The sequence below is a fragment of the Carassius gibelio genome, chromosome A13, assembly GCF_023724105.1.
Source record: "Carassius gibelio isolate Cgi1373 ecotype wild population from Czech Republic chromosome A13, carGib1.2-hapl.c, whole genome shotgun sequence".
NCBI classification, from domain to species: Eukaryota; Metazoa; Chordata; class Actinopteri; order Cypriniformes; family Cyprinidae; genus Carassius; species Carassius gibelio.
In genome coordinates this window covers 7406111-7429270 of record NC_068383.1, presented here as the reverse complement: position 1 = coordinate 7429270, position 23160 = coordinate 7406111, and the positions used below count along the sequence as shown (strand labels likewise).

The 23160-nt window shown below is 37.4% G+C and overlaps 1 protein-coding gene across 1 annotated transcript; it reads right to left on the bottom strand.

Annotated features, from left to right (window-relative positions):
• Positions 1-3791: 3791 nt before the first annotated feature.
• LOC128025999 (sphingosine-1-phosphate phosphatase 1-like) lies at positions 3792-21645 on the bottom strand. The gene is made up of 3 exons (XM_052612659.1): positions 20704-21645; positions 14367-14456; positions 3792-7443 (listed from the first exon to the last, which is right to left on the bottom strand). Exons 1-3 carry the CDS (start codon positions 21346-21348, stop codon positions 6892-6894), a joined length of 1287 nt encoding a protein of 428 aa, XP_052468619.1. The 5' UTR covers positions 21349-21645; the 3' UTR covers positions 3792-6891.
• Between the last annotated feature and the right edge of the window lie 1515 nt (positions 21646-23160).

The window sequence follows — 23160 nt, the reverse complement described above, 5'->3', positions numbered from 1 at the left end:
TAGAGGCTTTTGTTAATTGTATACTAAATGAAATGAAAACAGAATACAAAAAGATTAGAAACCTAGTTAGTTAGAAAAATATGGCAAAATATAGGGCAAAAGATTCAAAATTAGCATATCTTTATCAAGTATCCTTACATTTGTGAAAACAAAGTCATCAGAGCAAAGTAGATTAGTGCACTTTACAATTTCTCTGAGATTTTTGTCAAAAAGATAAAAAAAAATAAAAATAAACAACTATTTGTTTCAGTGTCGACTGTCTCTCAGTGAAATCGGAGTTTCTCCCATGCATATGATCATGTTAGTTTGGACCGGCCTTTCTGTGTAGCTTGTTTTCTGTGAGCTTTAGTTTTGAGCTGAATGTTCACTGCTGAACACCTGGAAGGCATCCAAGCGATGGAGAGAGTCCATGATCGTAAATGATTACCCTGACACCCTAAAGGAAAAGAGGACTTAGTCATTTCACAGATGCTTTTATCTAAAGTGACTTACACCAGAGGTTTTCTACTGGTCACAGATCACACAATTATTGCCTGCTAAGGGAATGAAAACATGGAAAACAAAGAGAAAATTAAAAACGGTCAACATGCTTATTTCGTTTCATGAATACAAAATGATTTTACTTAATCATACAGTTAGTGTTTATATTTTAATGTCACTTTTAAGGACTATGATTTGTTGCTACATGGTGTAAAATCTGGGTCCTGCAGTGAAACAATTTGCGATCCACTGATTTACTGTGCTATTTATTAGATTTCTGCTTTAAGCAAGAACTTGTTTAGTGTCTTGATCAGGGGTTTTATTTTTTAAATGCCACACACCCCAAATATGATCATTCTTGTACATGGGATTTGCTTTCTAAACTTTAAGAGGCAACTATATATTTTCATTTATTAAGACCCAATTTATACAGTAAAAACTAATTCTATAAATATGTATAAAATACCATTTGGGAAATATTTAGTTTACTGCCACTACTACATTATAATATCATTTGTGACTATGTTAATCTACAGTTAGATTTATTATTTATTTAAAACTGATTTATCTGACTTTTATTTGCATCAAATTCTCTATTTAATTACATTTATTTAAATGTGTTTGTTTATTATTATTATTGTTCTTTCTTTCTTTTTAAAGTTTTCCAGTTTGAAAACTCTGGGTCTTGATCAAGGACACAATGGTTTGAACCCAAAATCCATATTAAATTATACAAATAAATCAATAGAGAATACAAAACCGATATGATTTTAGTCGACTATTTCTCAATTATCTAGAACGTGTTGCAGAACTATTGTCAAAATCATGGCTATAATGCAAAGCATGACAGCCAAATGAATGTTTCTTTGCATATTAACGTTACTTAGTTAACACATTATAACAAAGCAGAAATTTCGCGGCCTAAAGTACTGAAAACATACTGATAATAATATTAGTTAATGCCTCTCTGTTTTGCACAAAACACTCAAGACATCAGTGTGCTACCTCCTTCGCTTCTCCCCGGAAACACAGTGATGCTGAACATTAGTTCCGCAACGGACACATTTTACGATACACTTTCTTTTTACGAGGCATTTATTCTAAAACTAAAAATAACTGTAGTTCATCAACATTTCTAAATGTGAGACACGACGGTGGACACTTTATTTATTCGTGTCTAACATCCGAAGAGGTAAGAAACAGAAACTATACAGTGCTTTGCCGCCAGTAGATGGCAGTGTTTTTTTGTATTCGAAAATGAGAAATTCTAAAACTGGACGCATGGCATATTCTTTCTTTCTTTTCTTTTAAACGCCATACCAGCTTCTAGGGCTATATTCGTGGCGAGAATAAAGTTTAATCAATCAAACGACATGGCATATTCAACATTGCGTTATTCATTCATTCATCCTTCTAATATACATGCCAATGATAATTTCTTTCTGTAAGTCATTTCAAAACAAGTTGTACTTGTAACATGTGGTGCTTTGCAGAAACCCTTACAATTACAAGCTTGTACAGCTGTGAACTCGTTAAGCTACTTCTGTTTTCAAAAAACCAATGGAGAAGATTAAACAGGAAGAAATACCTGGGACATTTATATCGGAGAGTGAAGGAGTAACAAACGTTATCGTCATTGTGATGAGATTTCCTTTGTCCCCTTGTCTTCTTTTGTTAAACCCCCAAAGGACACAAACAGGAGTGAAACAACAATCAGCACTGTCATCAGATGAAGACGGGAAGTGTTATGGTGACTTGAACAGTACAGCAGGCCCATGTTGACCTTTATGATCATATTTCCAAAAATCCTGTCCTTTTGTTCACGTTTAGCCTGTAGAGATAGGGACTGCATTAAAGTCCCCAGAACTTTCTAAATAACAGGACTATATTAAATAGCAATGACTTGACATTTCAGTTGACATGAGATGTAAAACTTAGTAAAGCTGCTCCAGCTTATTGCCGAGTGTATTTGTGGCTGAGTGCATGATGAGAAGCAAAGAGGTGTGTGTAGTATAGAGTACAGTGTGTGCTGAGTAGGTATGCATACACACACAGGCCTGTGCCAGCAAGCAGAACAAAACAACCTATCTGTAACCTTATAAAGCCTACTGCATCATATGTGATACGTTATCTAATGATAAGGCATCTAAATGATCGACATGATCGACATTGTGCTGAAAAACCTGTCATTCACAATTTACTACATGCCTTCATTTGTCTGATTGAAAGTTAATATTTTCAGGTTATGTTACACGTGTCTTTTTGCGGTGAAATCTTGAATTTATTTAAAAAAAAGTAAAAGTAAGAAAAACGTTTTTAATATCAGTGATATTTTACTGGACTGAAGCATGTTCACTTGATTATACATGATATTAGTTATAAGGATCTCATTGATTTGCATTACAAGCTCAGAATTTTATCTTTACTTTTTGGCCATACATAAAAACATCTGCTTTTGTGGAAGTGAAAATGTTCTCAATACATCACTATATCATTTTAAAATCTGATGCCTCAAATATGATACAAAACAAAAAACCATATGTAATTTTTTTTTTTTTTAATGAACACAAATATGCTCTTGCTCATTTTTCTAATATAGTACATCTTATATGACTATATATATTTTTTTTTTGTGAACTGCCAGGGCAAAACTTTCCGGCTAAGCATGCTCAGGATTGCTCAAACATGTAGATCAATATTTCAGGCATTACAGAGAAATCATTGATCTCAGCAGTAACACTTACGCTTCCTGTGGAACATTGACTGAGCAAATGTGTGTTTGTCAAACTCAGTCATATGATTCTGTATGATGCCATTTCTTTCTTTCTTTCTTTTTTTTTTCTCAAAAACAGACCAAAGTAATAGCCTTTTTGCTTTTATTGAGCATCATATTAAAACGTAATGATGTAGAAAACAATAAAGATTATCAGATAACAATTTCTATTTAAAGAAAGCTTTATTAATAAGCCATTTTATTAATATAAGGGAACAGGTCTCCTTAGAAAACTACATTCTAGCATGGTCATTTGTATTGTGTTATATTTATGCACTTTTTTGCCTTTTTTATTTCGAGAGAAGGTATTGGGTGGAGAGAGGGAAGCAGGAACAGTGAAGGACCTCGAGATGGGAATAGAACTCGGGTCAATGTGAGCGTAGTTGTCGACGACTCAAATGCACTAACCATGAGGTTATCTGTGTCGACTTGGTTTGTGCATTACATTTTTTCTCATCTGGGAGTTTGATTCTTCCATTGTCAAGCACTGGATGAAAGTCAGCAGACTTTGGTTTTGTCTGAATGTTCAGTTCAGAAGTTACACATTAATTTTGTTTTATTTTTAATAGTTGCAGGTTTTATAATACAACAACATTGAGCTCTTAACAATGCCTCCAACAACATGTAGAGATGGCAAAGTCATCTGTACTTACAGATAATCAAAATGGAAATCAAAAAGACCAAGATTAATATCACACAGAAGAAACAAAACTCCAAAAATATCAATTTACATAAACACGCATACAGTATCCAAAGCTTCATGGGACACATTTGGTACAGAGACTGAAAAATGATGATGAAAACACCATACGTAGCAAAACAACCAAACAGACATTTTAAACAATCCAACTCAGTGGCTTAACATTGAAATAAACATCCAAAGCAATGGGAGGGTGTCTGTTCAAATTATACAAATGTTAATTTCTGTAATATATTCATGACATGGTTATGACAGCAAAGTGAACAGCAGTGGAGGATAAATGACATTTAACATGCAACTTTTTTTCTTTTTTCTGAAAAACACTGTAGCGCTAATCACAGATAAACCCGGTCTTATTTTTGTATTTTTTTTTTTAATGTCATTACAGTATTGAAAAGTATTCTGAATTAGCTTTTTTTTTAGTTTTGTCATGTAGTTTTTTTTTTATATAAAGTTTTAATTTCTATTTAAGTTTTAGTAATTTAATACTCCAATTTAAACTTGCATAATTTCAGTTATTTGCAACATTTTTATTTTTTTAAAGTAGATTTAAAAACACAACATAGCATGAATTAGAATGGTTTGAGCAGCAATCAGTCATTCTGATTCAGAATGTTCCACTTAGGTTTAAATTTTGTCAAATGCTCTTTTTGTATGAAAGAAGAATGGAAAAGAAACAGATGGGAATAATTGTCTGTGCTTATCAAATATCACAGAGATTTATATAAAAGGCACTGTGTGGTATCCAAATCGGATCTGCTTATTCAGAATAAGCTGTGTAATTTCTAGTAAACCACAGAAAACCAAATCAAAGGAAATAAAGCACTTTCAAATGAAAACTCCACCACTGGACCAGTTTTGTCATGAGATTGATCTAGGTCATGAGCAGGACCACACAGATTCTGCTGCCTTTTTCTTCATTTGGTGCTGATTATAGGGAAATAGTTTTCATTTAGACATGGGAATATGAGGTAAAATGACCTGGGAGTACTATCTTTTGATTGGCAATGTTATCAAATGATTTTAAAATATTGTTATAAAACATAAAATAAACAAGAAAGGGCTACAGCATGTCTTGAGCTTTTTGAATGATATGCAATCCAATCTTTTGAAAATCTGCAGATTCAGTTTAGGAGCGAAAAGAGAAAAACTAACCTACATTATAGATTTAAAAACACTGAAAGCACTCATATTTGGTCATAAACAACACATGACATTACTAGAACACAAGCCTGAGAAAAATGCTACAATCTACCTACTGCCATTCATAAACACATACATATTATGGAACCATGTGGTAAAGAACAGGCCCAATTGGTCCAGAAAGCAACGTTGCCTCTTCCTTATAACCTCTGACCTTAAAATGACAAAGATCTGCATTGTTTTAGGGTCCAAGGTCAGCACTGAATTCAGCTGAGAAGAGTAACTGGCTGTCTCATCATTCAGAGATTCCTAAACAATCCTGTTTACAGAAGTGAGGAGTTAGGAAACCACCTCTTTCAGCAAAAAAGGAACATAAGTGTGAACAAAGACACACAAGGCCACAGGAAGAGTATTAACACGCACACAGCAGTGTCATGCAATAAACCAGCGACATGCACAACAGTAGGCAGCAGAGCAGTGCAATCTGGGAAGTGCATTTAAATCAGTACCACAAATTCATCTTAACTATAACCAAACACAACCTTAACTATCATTTTATGATTATCATTTATTCATAGGCTGAGTGACAAACCTGACATTTACGAGTGTTTCAACCTGACTGAAAACACACTGCTAAATGCATTTATTGGTCAAGTGCTGCTTTTCTGCACATATTTACACACACACACACACACACAGCAACTTACAGGGAATATAAGCAGACTGAGATTTAACATCTAATAAAATTCTGATTACGAGCCAGACTCCCTGACATGTATTTAATATAAAAACAAAAAATCCAGTAATAAACAATATGTAATTCATGAGTGCATCAACAAGACGTTTTAATGGAGTGGTCAGTTCAATGGACAGTGAAAAAAGAAAAGAAAATTCTGTCATCATTTACTCACCCTTATCTCATTCCAAACCTGTGCAACTTACTTTCTCCGTGGACAACAAGATGGAACGTTGGGAACCAATTTAGAGTCCATAGACTTCCATTATATGCACAAATAGACTTTTCTCAAAATATTTTCTTGTGCTCCACAGAAGAATGAATGTCAATTATTGAACGTGAGGCTAAATTGATGACAGAATTCTAATTTTGCATGAACTATTCGTTTAAAGCTTCTATCATTACAAAGGTCTTTGGAGAAATATTCTTTCTTGCTTTAGATCTGAAATTATACATCTCAATAAACTACAACAAAATGACTACAAAGATCAATGCGGCTCCCAATGCTGGCCTTTTCTATTAACATTTGAGATTTCAGATTCAAATCTCACAAACATAAGAAACATAACTGCTGGCATCAGCTCCACAGAGATTTTGCACCTTAAAAAAAAGAGAAGTTTCAGTCAACTCTTGATGCAAGAGTTTGAGTCATCCTACTGTGGCATGAACAAAACTTGTCAAAAGATTGGTCAAAATTCCTCTAAACTTTGATAATTAGCAAAAATGCTGTATTGCTTGCGAAAAATATAACAAGCACTGTAGTATACAAAAGTTTTAAATTTTCGATAAGAATAGAATGTGATATGCTACTGTACTATACATGCAATGCAAACTGCATAGAAAAAAGCAATATTCTCTGGATCAACACCAAACAGGTGTTTTGAATAGAACATGTGATAAAACTACAGTGTAAATGATGGAAAACGAGTCTTCTGGAAGATGCAGCACAGTGTTACACGATTGGCATTAGTTCCATCCAGTCACTGATTCAAAGGGAGTTGCCTCTGCAGTCCAGTTGGGCTCTTATTGGTCGTAAGAATTGGTGTTTCTTGCATCTAATCACAATAGGCCCACATATGCAAAAAGGAAAGGCACAAGGAAAAGCGCATTTATCCCCACTGTTCCATAGACGATATAACGATATGGCAGCTCTACCTCCATGTGCTGCCTGGCTTTCCGAACGTCGTTGCTGGGAATCCCAAAGAGCCAGCAGACGAGCGGGATGGTGAGAGCCTTCATTACGGCTCTGGTAGCCAAGAGAATGATGACACCGAGGAGAAAGCGGAGTAGACAGAGTCCGATCAAGCTGAGGGTGACAGATGGGGGCTGAAGAGGCAACACTGATGCAGGTGGGTCTGGCAAAAGGCCCAGGTGGTAGTTGATGTGGGATGCCAAGGCGATACCTGCCCCAGAGCCCAGGATTTGGGCAGTGTCGCCACGTGAGGTGCTCCAGGTGTCCAAGGTGAAGGAGAAGAGGCCTAGTCCTACGTGAAGGGAGATGATGAGGAGCGGCGCATAGGGATGCGTGCGGTTAAAGGTGTCGATGATTTCCAGAGCAGGACTGAAGACCAGCAGGATCAGCAAACTGAACAGAAAACCAGCAATAATGTCCTGGAGAGCATACATAAAAAACAGATACATCAACAACAAACCACAGGAATAAAATCAAAACGCCTGTGAAACCCAAAGACGTCATTAAAAAACAAAAGGTTAAATACATTTGAAAGAGGCTGGTGTAGAGAACGTACATATTTGAATATCATCTCATTTGACATGTAAATCTGTAGAGGAAGTTTGACCTAATAAACAAATGTCATTCTGAAAACATTGCTACAAAAACAAGAACGGCATGTACGAAGAAAAAAAGAGGAACAACAGGAGAAACTAGAAAGTACATTTCCTGAAGAAAATGTGAGTGGTGCTTGCAGTGGCAAAACTCGCCCCTCTGTTGCTAGGCTGATGCAATGAGGTTGCTATGGTGGTTACTAGGGTACCCTGGGTGGTTGCTAGGGTCCACATGATGGTTGCTAAGGTACCAAGGGTGGTTGCTAGGGTAATCTGGGTGGTTGCTAGGGTCCCCGTAATGGTTGCTAGGGTCCCCATGATGGTTGCTAGGGCTGTTGCTAGGGTACTCAGGGTGGTTGCTAGGGTAATCGAGGTGGTTGCTAGGGTGTTGCTATGTGGTTGCTATGGTACCCGGGGTGGTTGCTAGGGTCCCCATGATGGTTGCTAGGGCGGTTGCTAGGGTCCCCGTAATGGTTGCTAGGGCCGTTGCTAAGGTACACAGGGTGGTTGCTAGGGTAATCGGGTAGGTTGCTAGGTTGTTGCTATGTGGTTGCTAGGGTACCCGGGGTGGTTGCTAGGGCGGTTGCTAGGGTCCCCATGATGGTTGCTAGGGCCGTTGCTAAGGTACCCAGGGTGGTTGCTAGGGTAATTGGGGCGGTTGCTAAGGTGTTGCTATGTGGTTGCTAGGGTACCCGGGGTGGTTGCTAGGGTCCCCATGATGGTTGCTAGGGCCGTTGCTAGGGTACCCAGAGTGGTTGCTAGGGAAATCGGGGTGGTTGCTAGGGTGTTGCTATGTGGTTGCTAGGGTACCCGGGGTGGTTGCTAGGGCGGTTGCTAGGGTCCCCATGATGGTTGCTAGGGCCGTTGCTAGGGTACCCAGGGTGGTTGCTAGGGTAATCGGGGTGGTTGCTAGGGTGTTGCTATGTGGTTGCTAGGGTACCCGGGGTGGTTGCTAGGGCGGTTGCTATGGTAACCTGGGTGGTTGCTAGGCAGTTGCTACGGTACTTGGGGTGGTTGCTAAGCTGTTGCTAGGCGGTTGTTAGGGTGTTTTGGCTGGTTGCTAGGCAGTTGCTATGGTCTCCTGGGTGGTTGCTATGATGTTACTAGGTGGTTGGTAGTTGTCACAGATGGTCACTATGTAGTTATTATAGAGTTCTTAGCCCATTTGAGCACTTAGCTAATCACTATTAGCATGTAGCTAATCACTGCTAGCATGACTAGCATGTTGGAAGTCCAGTTTGCTAGCACGAGTCAAAAAATCCAACCGCCATGTCTGTACGATGTTCTGATGCAGAGATATAGGTCGTGCAAAACGGTTGCTAGGGTAATCCGTTTGGTTGCTATGGAATGGCTTGGCAGCTGCCAATGATGATACTACAAAGTCTGCTTGACAATATAAACCAACCCCCATGCTTCTATGTCTTTCAGATGTTAAGATATCTATCTTTGGATTTAGGTTGCTAGGTAGCTCTTAATGGTTGCTAGGGCGTGGCTAGGAAGTCTTGAAGGTGATACGTGATTGGCCGTTTGCTGCTCGAGTCAAAGGAGCCCACCCTCATATTTCTATGACACTTCTATCCAAAGTTATTCATTTGATCTTTTTCAATGGAAGTCTATGGGGCTTGTTGCTATGGTGCTCTATATGGTTGCTAGGGCGTGGCTTGATAGCTTCATAATGATCCTGAGAGTCTGATTGGTTGCTTGATTCAAATGAGCCCACCCCCTTGTCTCTATGACACTGTGATGCCGAGTTATGTTCAATACAATATCCCTATGTAATTTCCCATAGTAGGAAAAACACAGTGTTTCATGGGCGATCCCTCACCATAATATGTCTATGGGGCAAATTTGGGGGTCTCTAGCACCCCAGGGGTACAACTTTTACCCCTCTGTGAGGTATGTTCTCGCACAGCCTGATAGCCTCTCCGAATGTGGTGATTTACGTTTTTCTACGAAATTCCCTCTCTGTGCTATAATCCGTCAAAGTTTTCAGTAATGCATTTCCTATGGGACGTTTTTCGGCCATTTTTTCGCCCGCTGTACGAACATCGTACGCCCGATCGCTTATAAAAGTCATAGCACACCTCTCCTCAATAGGCCGCACGATTTGACGCCTGTTTCGTTGGTCTGTGACAAAAACTGCGGGACGAGTTACGCGCCGAAGTTTTGTACGGAAGAAGTAAGAAGAAGAATAATAAGTATGTGAGATAATAATAGTGATGCTTTGCCTCCGGCAAGCACCACTAATAAATACCTGTACACACCAACCAAAATGTTTGGAACCAAAATTTGTTGATCACAAAGTACAAAGTCGATGAGGAAAACTAGGATGTATTAACTAGGTGTATTAAAGCGCCGCCATTACTGTGTAGAGTGTGTGGAATGGTACGCTGTGATTGGTCGAGCGGTTATATCACATTCTGTAAAATAAAGGAGACTGGCGTTTGTCACGGTTTGAAAAAAAAAGGGAGAAAACATTACCAAATAACTCTGACCAGATACAATACTGAGTTTAACAGAATTCCTTTTTTTTTTTTTTTTGTAGTGTTTTGGAACCAAACTCTTCATATATATATATATATATATATATATATATATATATATATATATATATATATATATATATATATATATATATATATATATATATATCTCAAATTATTATATATAGACTGTGTAGACTGTGTCTTCTGGTTGGTTTCACCATCCCTTTTTGTCTTGTGAATATGAGTGTTAAGGCAATCCCACAGTTGCCAAGGGAACAATCTCTAGGGCAACAGCCACTCATCTCCCCAGATGGATGAGGTCACTCTGAGGGTGATATTACTGCTTAGAGCAGACATAGAACAGAACGCTCCGATGAAACATCACATTTTCAGGAATGAGGGAAAAAAACGTGTCATCCAGACACCTCGGCAACAGTTGAAATCATGTGGCAAAATGACACTGTTTGTTACTGTAACAAGATTTGTACAAGTGCATGATACATGCTAATAATGAATGTGGATTTTGAGGCAGCATCGGGCAACATGAGACCCAAACAGATGGATGTAGTTAAACCAGGCTGCTCACAGTCTATTAGAGTAGCCTCAGGTCACACAAACACACTAATTATTCAAGCCATGCGTGATTTTCCTTTAAAAAGGCTAAATGTTTTGTAAAGACTGATTACATGGCTCTGTGGAATACTTGATTCTGATTCTTATCCCTCGATAACAACCGGTAAAAGCTGATAACAAGCTCATCCGGGTAACTGAAGTCAGCACTATACTCTTGCTAGGAACAGTTTTTCTTCGTGGAAGCTTTGAGTTTGGTTAGCTAATAAAATATTAAAACTCAATTCAATATGTGTGTACAATTATTTAATTACGGACTTGCTCTCTCATCTCAACTGCTTCCATTTTGAGACGATTGTTTTTTCCATTTGTAATGGATTATAAGATAACTAACAAAAAAAAATGTCTTAAATCAATATCTTTTACCTCCTTAATTATTTATATGGTGAAATGTTGTGTAATAAGTGGTGTGAATGCACTGTATTTCTTAAATGTCCTTGAAGTTTGAACTTGCCACCTTGCTCACAACTGCCGTCTTCACATTAGCTTTGCATTCAAATATTTAAACTCAAATCAATATTTTGTGTCTAATTATTTACTTATGTGGCAAGTAACCTTGTAATAAGTGTGATAATGTAACTCCAGCCGGTTGTTATTGCAGAATGACCCCATTCAGGGTGACACAAGACCCCTCCGCTTCGAGTCAGGGTCCTGATCACCTTGTCGGAGGGTTATTCTATGATAACTACTGGCTGTACATTAAATTGACCTGCATCCACACCCAAATAAACACTACTGCTGGCAATTATTTGACCCAGTAAAGAAACACCAGAGATTTTTTTTTTCCTTGAGTGACTGCCTTAAAACAAGTATGTGTATGTCACCCATGTGATGCTGATTAGTGGTCGACCAATATATCACCAAGGCCGATATATCGTCTGATTTTTTTTTTCAAATATCGGCATCGGCTGATAAGTTTTTCTGCTTGGCCGATGTGTTCGAGGCAGTGCACCAGACTTTTATTTTGATAGTACTGAGAGCTGCAACGCCTGAGTGCACACAGATCACACTCTCCCTCGTTTGCTGTCGTCATTAACAGTTCTGTCTAATATGTATAGAAGTTTGTCTAATAATCAGATAGAACGGTTAAACAGAGAAATTAATGTATACAACAATTAACGATTGCTTTTATATTATTAGTAATAGAAAGGGAAACATTAGAAAACTTTTGCCATCAGCTTTAAGCAAATGTACAAACTTATATCATTTAAACAAACCTTTGAATGGCTAATGAACATTTAATATCACAAATCTTACAAACTCAGTCTAATCCAGCTGTGAGATCTTAAAGTGTGCATTTTTATTCAGCATGATCGCATGTTCTCTGTGTGACGTTCGGTCTGTGTGAACTGAACGCTTTAAACTTGAAACTCGTGATTTCAAATTATGCTGCACTTTATGCATTTGCCCACTGTCATATTCATGTAATTTTCACTGTGTTCTGTACGTTAAATGAGCGTTACACTTGATTTATTTGAAAAATATCCTAGTGCGTTGTATATTGTTAGTATAGTAGTATACTATAATATAATGCTTGAATGTAATGCTTGAATGACTAAAGATTTAAGAAGCTGTGCCATTTTACAAAGATAAGCCGATTTGGTTGAATCAATTATACACACATGTATGTGTGTGTGCGTGTATCAGATTCAACCAAATATATATATATTAGTGCTGCAACAACGCGTCGACGTCATCAATTACGTTGACTACAAAAATACGTGCGTGAAATGCGTCGACGCGTCACACTGTTTGTTTACATCCAGGCGGCAAGGAACTTGACCGGAAGTTGAAGTCGGGTGGGGGCTGCCATCTTTTAGCAGAACTTCACTTGCGTTAGCATTCCCATTGATTCCCATTCATTTTGGCGTCACTTTGACAGCGAATAACTTTACATCTGAGGCGTTTAAAGACTCTGTTTGTCCATTATTTATTTCTGAAGATACACGTCAATGTATAAAGGGCTCCAATACCTTCTATGTTACATTATGGCCCCGTATAAACAGTTTTTGTAAAAAATAGGCTAACGATTGCGTCATAACCACTCGTCTCTCTGTCGCATTACCGTACAGACAGAAGGAGAAGCTCGCAGGCCATTAACTTAATATGGCGTACTGGTGTTACATTTTAAAATACTATACAAAATAATTAATCAGAATATTACTCCTGCTCACTCACGCCAAAGAACTCCCCGCTCAAGCTCGCCGTCTCTGCAAGATTAACGATGGCAGTTTGCACGCACAGCTACTAGAACATTTACATCTGTCAGACAGGTTGCTGACGTCGTCAAGCTTCGTTTGAGTCTGCGCATCAGAAACGGAAGTGCTAAAAAACGCTAAAAATGGGTTTCACTTGTCTCAATTGAGTTCCAATGGGGTCGCTGTATCCATTTCTTTTACTGTCTATGTTTACATCTCGCGTAATGGCATACTGGGAATGGAGAAAGTTGGATTCTATCACAAAAACAGAGACCATTGTTATCAAAAGTATGTGAATACTTTAAACACAGGACAAATAAAATGGCCCTTTGTTCCCTTTGTAAAACCGATATGGTGAACCACGGTAGCACAACTGCGATGCGCGAGCACCTCAGAGGAAAACATTTTGGCGCTCTCCGGTGTTACGGTTTAACTGGTTACCGTGTGATCTGGTGACCAACTTCCTGGTTCAGGTCTGATATTCTTGCACTTGCAGCATTCTGAAAAGTTGATTGATGTTTTTAACTCGATGCGGTGCGGACGCGCCTGGAAAAAATCAGCGTGTTGCGACTGCGTCGCTTCCATAATGAGCGCGTTTATCGCGCGCCTACATTGTAAATAACGAACTTGAGCGCGCAATAGACGTGATATGTGAACGACCCCTTAAAAGACAGCGCGCCGCGAGACAACAGTCACAAACCACCGAGCCACCCCAAATCAGCTCCAGATCTCTGGATACCATGCTAAACCATAGCAGAACCCTGACTACATTTTATGGTTTGGTTTGTGATGCTAAAGAACATTCCATGACGTCTCAGACAACTGTAAATTTATGGTTTAATTATAAATGCTATCATAAGCTCATATTTACCATAGTAAAATAATTTTCTTTGCCTCTTATTTATTTTATACTGTAAAAACTTCAACCACATAAGTTGAAAATGAATAAAGGTTGAAATATTATATTAGAAGTTGTACTTATATCTTTTTGGGAAAGTTATCCAAAGGATTCATTAGCTAATAAAAAAAAGATTATTTATTGTAAAATTATTTATTCAAAATTATTTATTGTAATAAAAATAATCGTTAGATTAGTCGACTAATCGAAAAAATAATCGTTAGATTAGTCGACAGAAAAAATAGTCGTTAGTTGCAGCTCTAATATATATATATATATATATATATATATATATATATATATATGTGTGTGTGTGTGTGTGTGTGTATATAGTATATCAGTCTGGCAAAATAAATAAATAAAATGTACTAGTCGATGGCAATTATATTGCCATGGTGTGCATTAATTAATCTACTCATTCATTAGTACAATATGCAAAAAAAAGTTAACATACAGCCCTGTCTATCTCTAAAAATTACATCTTTAAACAATTTATTATTTAATAAAAAATGTTTTAGTTATTTTAATTTGTCTTACCAGTATGGAATGCATGCCCATGTATATGCGGCTCGAACACACTAGGACACACCAGCTGATGGCCAGAGAGAGACCCAACAGCATAGGATACTGTGGAAACAAACCAGCAGTTTAGAATATGCTTCAGGTATGAGATAACTTTTGCTAAATTTCACAATGAAACTCATCAGTCCTGCCATAGAGGTTAACCATTGGTTACCTGTGTGTTTCCATAACTTCATAATTTCATCTGATTTATGTGTAAATTAATTAAATGGTTAACATTGTTCACATTTTATCTACAACACAAACTGCACAGTCAGAACCTAAAAAGGATTTTTAAACTGCTTTAAAAATTCAGGTGAATTAGAAAAGGAACAGGCTAGTCCATCAATGTATATAAATGTATATGAATTACAAGCAAAGTATTACACAGGAATGATTTGCTTTTATCTGTTTGCATGCACATGACTGCAGCAGATGCCAAAAAAAAAGAGGAATCTTATGTCTTACACTCTGTCATTTCCATGAGTTGTAGTAAGTAAATTTTATTTATAGAGGACATTTAAATTCAGCTTACACTGACCAAAGTGCTGTACAAACAATCATAAAATATAGCAAAGTATAAAATAAAATAATAAAATACAAAATAACAATACTTATCCAGAAATAAAAAATCAGGATAGGCCATAGAATAAAAAGGCATTTTAAGTTTAAACTTAAAAACCCAAATAGATGGAGCACTCTTAATGTCAGGTCAGGTGGCAACTGGTTCCATAACCATGAAGCAGCTACTGCAAAGGCTCTGCCACCTTTAAACATAAGCCGTGACCGTGGAACGTATAAAAGAGGTTATTAGCAGATTTGAGGGATTTAGGAGCAGAAATGAGATAAGATCAGAAATGTATGATAGGGCTTGTCCTTTAAGTGTTTCAAAAACAATCAACAAAATTTTGAATTAAACTCTAAAGGAGACAGGAAGCCAGTGGAGCGACGCTAAAATTGGAGTGATATGATCAAGTTTTTTGCACCATTTAATAATCTGGCCGCTGTATTCAAGACCACCTGCAAATGAGCCAGTGAAGATTGGGGAAGACCTAGGTATAAGGAATTACAGTAGTCCAGTCGTGATGTGATAAATGCATGAATAACTTTTTTGAAGTCTTGAAAGTAAAGTGTGGATCTAAGTCTAGAAATTATTCTCAATTAATAATAACTGCTTTTAACAACTGAATAATTAACTTTTCAAGGCAAGGCTCAGAGTCAAAAATAACACCTACATTTTTTGCATGTGACTTAACATATGGAGTGAGCCTAAATTATTAACTATTGAGTTTCTGGTTTTAGAGGTACAAAAATGATCATCTGAGTTTTTTCATTATTTAGCTGGAGGAAGTTATTTTCCATCAATATTTTAATGTCCTTCAGACAGTCCAAATATGCTGCAAACAATGTCTAGATTTTAATGGAACGTATAACTGAGAATCATCAGCGTAGAAATGAAAAGAGATTTTATATTTCCTAATCATATTACCAAGTGGAAGCATGTACAGATTAAAAGTAATGGACCCAGAATGGACCCTTGAGGAACCCCACAATGGAGAGAAACTGATGATAAAGAAAACTGGCCGATAGCCACTAAAATTGTCCTGGATTTAAAATATGATTTAAACCACAATAATGCTGTATCGTTGATACCAGTTCCCAGTGGTCAAGGTGTGATAAAAGGATGTTGTGATAAACTGTGTCAAAAGCAGCACTCAAATCCAATAAAATCAAAACATTTTAACCACAGTCCACAGCAAGTAGCAAATCATTCATCACTTTTAGCGAAGCCGTTTCAGTCCAATGATAAGTTGCAAAACCTGATTGAAAAGGTTGAAATACCAGAGTTGAATTTAAAAACGGAAGTAACTGCGATAGGACAACTTTCTCCATAACTTTTGAAAGGAAAGGCAATTTTGAGATAGGACGATAATTATTCAAACATTGTAAATCAGCATTGCGCTTTCTAAACAGTGGATGGACAACTGCATGCTTTAAAAACGCAGGAACAGTGCTCGAGACTAAACAGAAATTGATAATTATTTGGACGCTTTAAACAAATATATCAAAAGAACCTTTAATGATATCAGAGGGAACAACATCCTGGGGTGAGGTTGTAAATTTCACCTGCATCACTAAGGTCCTCAGATCTAACAAAGACACCAGCTGAAAGCTATTAAATTGGCTGTATTAACTGGACATTCAAGCAGAGTATCAGCTTATGCACCGATGGTTTTCTGAAGAAAAAAAAAAACAAGCAAGCACGCACACATGCAGACATGTGCAGACAAACACAAAACACACACACACACACACACACAATCCTCATGTTTGGCTGTTGCCAGAGTGTCACCATGACACCACAGCTAATGGTAACCTGCTTTCATGAAGCTGAAGGGTATCTGTTCTGGGTGTGTATCTATATGTCTCAAGTGTCCATGGTAGTATCTTTGAGCGATACCATTCGCATCACTGCCACTTGCATAATACATTTGTCCATAGATGGACCCCCCTCGAGGTACAATGGCCGTTCAACCAACAAACACTGAAGTCTATCCCTCAGCACAGCATAAAACAACCATTTATCTACAATTACTGTCCCACAAAAGCAAAAGGTGGTCAGGCGGATAAAGAGAGAACCATAGCATGAAACTTCAAAAAGATCTGCCACGATTATACTAATGAACAAAATTATAATATAATCATAAACACTCTCTGTATTTTAGCAAATATAATTTGACATTGCATAATTATTTACAGTACAACATTAATTTGTATCAAATTGCTGAAACTTGCATGAAGGTTAAAAAGCAACACATTCCTATCGTTCATTGGAATCAAGCTGCTTATCTGCTCTTTTGGCAGCTCACATCCTTCTCAGACAGATTACTGCGGAGTTTAAACACTCCAGCAGAGATTTGTATGCATTGACGTTCATGTTTAAACATGTACAGTGGTGGATTTACAATAAATGGCTCCAGCTGCCATGAAAATGACACAGCAAATAAAATGCTGCTTAAACTCAGGGATTTCCATTCATTGCAGAAGAATAAAAGGGAACAGGACTGTTCCCTTCAGCTCAGTGAAACTCGAAAAAAACTTTTTTTTTTTCAAAACATTTAACCTCCAAGTTCTGCTTTGCCTAAGCAAAAGACATCACCTGAATGAAAGAGAAAGTGAGAACTTATACAAACAGTTAAATGTGTCTGTTATGTGGAAAATATCTCCTTTGGCAGGAGTGGTAACACAATAAAAAGAAAAAGTTTTGATCAACTAAAATGTATAACATGTAATTTCGGTGCCACTACCATCACCAACTGGAATTGCAAAAATGATGACTATTATTGGTCAACAAACAGAAAAGCTCGGCCTCAAACTCATGTCATTGGTTGAGCTAATGCCATGGCTTCTGCCTACTGCAATGAATTGTGGCAAAGGATCAGAAGACATGATAAATAGAAGATAAATTCAAAATCACATGAAAAAAAGCATTTCACTTCCAATGCATAAAATAAATGACTTAAACGTTGAGTTTACATTTAAGAGTAAACCAAATGAACTATAAAACTATGAAGGAGAATTATGTATGTCTTTCTAGACGAACAGAACAAATTAACTTGATGTAGCACACAGTGTAACTGCAGGGTAAACACAGAGTCAAGGGATTTAGATGAACATAAGAAACATGACCATTAAAAAACCAAGGATTCAAACATAGAGTTAGAGCGTGTTTGGTTATCCAGACCGCACCTCATGTCCTGAGACCACATGACACAGACACTGGAACACACGCTGAACCAACTCACAGAGATCTTTTTCTCCCTTTCATTTGACTCTGAGCCTTAGCTAACCTCATATGCTGAGCATCTGCCTCTGATTATAGACTATATTTGTGTGTGAGAGCTTTCTCCAGCTGTGTATGCTGGTGTGTGTGAGATAGAAAGCTAGACCTCTGATGCTAAGACTGTATGTGTAAACAAAGTATACTGCATTATTAATGTGGCTGTAATCTCCAAGACAACAGTAGGAGTGCTAGCCAGCAAGAGACTGAGGAAGTTTATTTTATGTGCATAGCATGTTTGTGTGTTGCTTAATACTGCTGAAGCATCTTCGCACAAATTCAAATAAACACAAACACTTACCCAAAAAACTGAGTGAACCATATTAAGGGACCAATGGCTAAAAATATTCTTGAAATTCTTATCTCAGACATCACAGACTTATGACTCAACAGTCATTTTTTGCCTCTCATTTACATTTGGCAGAAGCATTTTATAGTAATAAATCAGTGTTAAATAGAAATAGAAAGAATGAAACATTCAAATTTCCAGCATCGGCCACTGGTTTCAATGTATTCCCAATATAATCACTGATAAAATTATAATTAATATATAATGGACTGGATATGTCTAATGTGTGCATCTTATAAAAATGGCACCTGAAGAGACAGAAAACTTTTTCCAAAAAGAAAAAGAAAATTAAAAAAGAAATCCAAAGAGGAGGATAAGAAAAAAACAAGATAAAAGATATGTAATTAAAAAAAACAGACTACACACAAAGCATGGCTAAAGTGAAAGAGATAAGAAGAAAGCGTGCTTATCAAGTGAGCCAGCAGAAGCCATTGGCTGATGACTGATAGCAATGACACGTATGAGTGCGCCAAAATCAACCTCAGCACTTTAAGATAAGACTAAACTAAACAACACTGCCTCGTACATTCAAAGCCACTAGTCTCTAAAACCCACAGCAAACACTGGAGTCCCCTGAAAGCCTCTGTACACATAACCAGAGAATACATCTGTCCAAAAATGAAAATTCACAATTTACTCAGTAATTTATAGCATTATGTCATACTGTGACTTCAAGAGAATGTAGCCATGTTCTATCTAGCTGTGAGATAGATATTATAAGCACAAAGGTTAAACACGTGTGAGCATTTTCTAGGGTCAAACCCCTCAATGTTGTGTGTGTATTCTAAAGGTCATTCTGTAATGGTTGGCAACATTTCTCAAGAACAGTCTCATTTCATAGTTAAAGGGCCTGAGCAATAACAATAGGATAAGTGGTTATATCACAATATTACCTAAATGACATTGACCTCCTGATTTGACATTGTAAACATTTCTAACCACAAGGTAAATAGCAATGAAGAACAAATGGCACATATTATATTACTTTGTTATCTACTGTAGGTGTTATCAGGTCATGATAACCTGCAAATATAGTTATAATACTCTTTAATATATTTACTAAAATTACCAGTGATAATAAATCATCCTGCAAGACATAAAAGAATGTTATGTTTGTAACACCTTTTTGTACACCCTGGGTTATCTTGTTCTTCATGTTTCACAATGTTCATCCATTACCCTGTGAAGGAAACTTACACTTTATGCCTTCCAGCCTCCAATGTAGGGTTAGCTTCATAATCTAAGGTTGGTAATGCTGACTAATATACAAGTATGAATACATATCTTAGCACAGGTTTAAAGGTGGCCTTTAAATGGGGATAAAGATGATTATGCTGGATTGTGCACAAAAAAAAAAAAAAAATGAATTTAATGAATGGACTCAGTAAGTGCACATAATGTAGAACATTGTTTTGAGATATTTTAACACCCACACAGCAAAGGATTTTAACAGATGAAATGATTGCACAGCCAGATCTTGAAAATCCACCTAAATAGGTGCCTTTGCATACTAGTTTAACTATCCATCTGAAAATGTCCTCACAGAAACCTCTTAAACTTGTGAGGATGGTGCTGCTTACTAATAAAAAGAGCAATAAATACTCCCAAAAATGCCTTAATTGAAATGTAAAAATCCCTGTAGGTGTCTGTATATTGAAGCATGTTTTTGCTTAAGAAAGTTTTTTTTACTTTTTTTTATTTTTTTCAAATAATTGCTTTTTTTACTATGATGTGGAAATGGGCTTTCATTCTAATAGGAAGGAATCTAATTTCATGCAGCATGATCATCTTATTATTAAAACAGTAGTTATTCTACAAAAAAAGGATTAAAGTCAACATGATGTAAAACTTTTCTTCCCTAACGTAACATATTTCTGCGTGAAACGGCCCCGCGAGTGGAAAAAGTTGGGGTGTGTGTGTGGGGGGGGGGGGGATTGGTTGTTTGATAATTGCTATTTTCACGTGAGTGACAGGTTGCTGGAGGCAAGGAACTGAAACTCATCTAGACACACAAAGAAAAAAAAACATTACTAGCTATATATCTGGGGACACTTTTGCTTTGTGCAAAGTCACGCAACACTCATCTAAATATCATACATGCACTGAATGGTGTGATTTTTTACCTCCCATCGACGGTAGGTCAGCAGGAACAGGGACAAGGGTATGGCGGTACCGGACATGGCATGCGTGGAGGGCATACTGTACTCCGAGTTGTAGAACATCTCCACCTTGACCACCGGAGGCGAGGCAGGTCTCGGCCACCGGATCACATCTTTCGTGCACTGGCCGAGATACATGACCAACACCCAGACCACGACCAGCCGGCGGCTCACATACGCGTCTACGTTCCACATGAAGAACGGGAAGAACGAGATATAGAACAGCTCGTTCCCTAGCTCAGTGCCAAGCGTGAACAGGTAGAAAAGAAACTTATTGTCGATGATGAACTCCTGCCCGAGGTCTCCGGTGAGAGAGTTTCTGCGCAACGGCTTTACCGCGGATCCCTGAGCCTCGATCCCGTCTTTATCCAGGACCTGCCCGTTTTCTCCTGCAGCGCCGTTCCCTCTGCCGCTCTCTGGTCTACGGCGGGTGGCATCCCCGCCTCCGTTCTGAACATCCCCGTGGCGAGCGCTTGGTGCCCCGTTACGAAGTCTGTCACGAGGTTCGGTCTCGCGTACCCCACAAAGCCGCTGGAAGCGCGCGACGTGCTGAGGATCCTGCAAATAGTCCATGAGCCGCATGAATCCCGCTTTCAACCCGCCTGCCATGTCTAGCGACAAACTGCCTAAGTTGAACCCACCCGGTAAGACCGGGAGAAACTGGAGCTAATTTACTGAGAATGAACCGTGCTGTGGGTTATTAAACCATCCCCTCCATTTCTGTCATTATAGCAACAAAACGCCCAATTTAATACAAATAGACTTATAGCAACGTATGAGGTTATATCTAGACATACGAAGAAAAAATTAACCCCAAAAAATCCAACGTTAGTTGCAGCGGTTTACAATCCGACCTCTACGCCGTATCCGGTTAATGACAGATCTGCGCGACCCGACCACAAGTTAAAATGGGAGAGGCTTAGCAGCCCGGACATTGTCTGTGATTGGTCGGTCTAAGTACCATGTGTCTAAATAATACTATTAATATTTTAACACGTCATTGTTTGATATTAATCCAACTGCTATACAATATAATTATTTACTTTATACACGTTTAAAATGTTACCCAACCCTCCCCTGAAACATCATAGAGCCAGCATTGTCACGTGGAAGCTGTTACTTTTCACAGCGCTGTGGATTTATTGGTCAATCAACATGAGTTCATTATTAAGAAGGAATGTGTGGCCTGATTTATAATTACATGCTTACGTCGTAATAATCCTTTTATATTTTTAAACGACAAAGCTTTTAGGGTGAAAACGTTTTTATATTTAAACACAGCTCAATGGTTTCTAGTGCCACAAAGCAGACCACGCGGTGTCCTAGTCCGCTGTTCTGGAATATTTGGTGTCTGAGATTTCTGTAACACTGGGCGGAGCGTAGATGAATATTCATGAGATTTTCTGTTCGGAGTTAAAGCGCCACCAAAATGATTAGTGCTCTTTGGATCACAGAAACTGTTTTCGGTAACATAATTTAATTTTAGCTTCGATCTAATTTAAGCTTTTTTTTATTATTCATTCATTTAGATAAGTAGATAAAGGTTTCTAGAAAAAAGCCTTAAAAACTTTATCTTTCTGTGAATCTTTAATGACATGTAATTCTCAATTTAATTATTTTAGTTTGTAAAGCCATTTTTATTATTTTTTTCTGTTCTTTTTTGTTGTTGTTGTTTGTTTCTGCTTTGTTTTTTTGTTGTTATAATTGTCTACCACTTTTATGTTGACAGCTGTATTATTCTGTGTACTATTCTTGATTTTTGAGCATTAATAACAATAATAAATAAAAAAAAATGAACAGTATATACCGGTCTCCCATCATCACTGTGACTCTGTAGCAGCTGCACATGTTGGAGGAACAATTTTTATCTGCATATATTTATTTACACAGATAAACAGAAAGGACTTAGTGAAACATTCAATATTATATTTTATTTGATTGCCATGAAAATAGACAATTCTCATATGCTCCTTTTAAATCTTTTGGCAAAATAGCACTAAATTCTCTGAGCAAAAGTGTTCTCTTTGAAACAAAAAATAACTCCATTTCAAAATAAACTGGATATTTGTGTCTATGCTTTGAAATGTCCAAAAGATAGCACTTTGAATTTAGGTTTCAGTAAATTACATTCAGATTTTGAAAAAATTACAATACACATACAAATGCGCATAAACAAACACACAAAATATTAATAGCTAGAGTATTATTAACCATACCAAAATATTTTTGTACAACTTTTCCTGTTAGAAAACTTTAGGTAACCAAAATATGTGAGACATAACTTATGAGACAAGAACAGGATCGTCTAAGGTTCTGTAGGAGAAAGAATGGAGGAATTTACACTACATTGAGCATTTATACCTTGTTTTCCCTATAAGTTAAACCATGGGTCTGTGGAGTGAATCTAGGACATTGTTATAA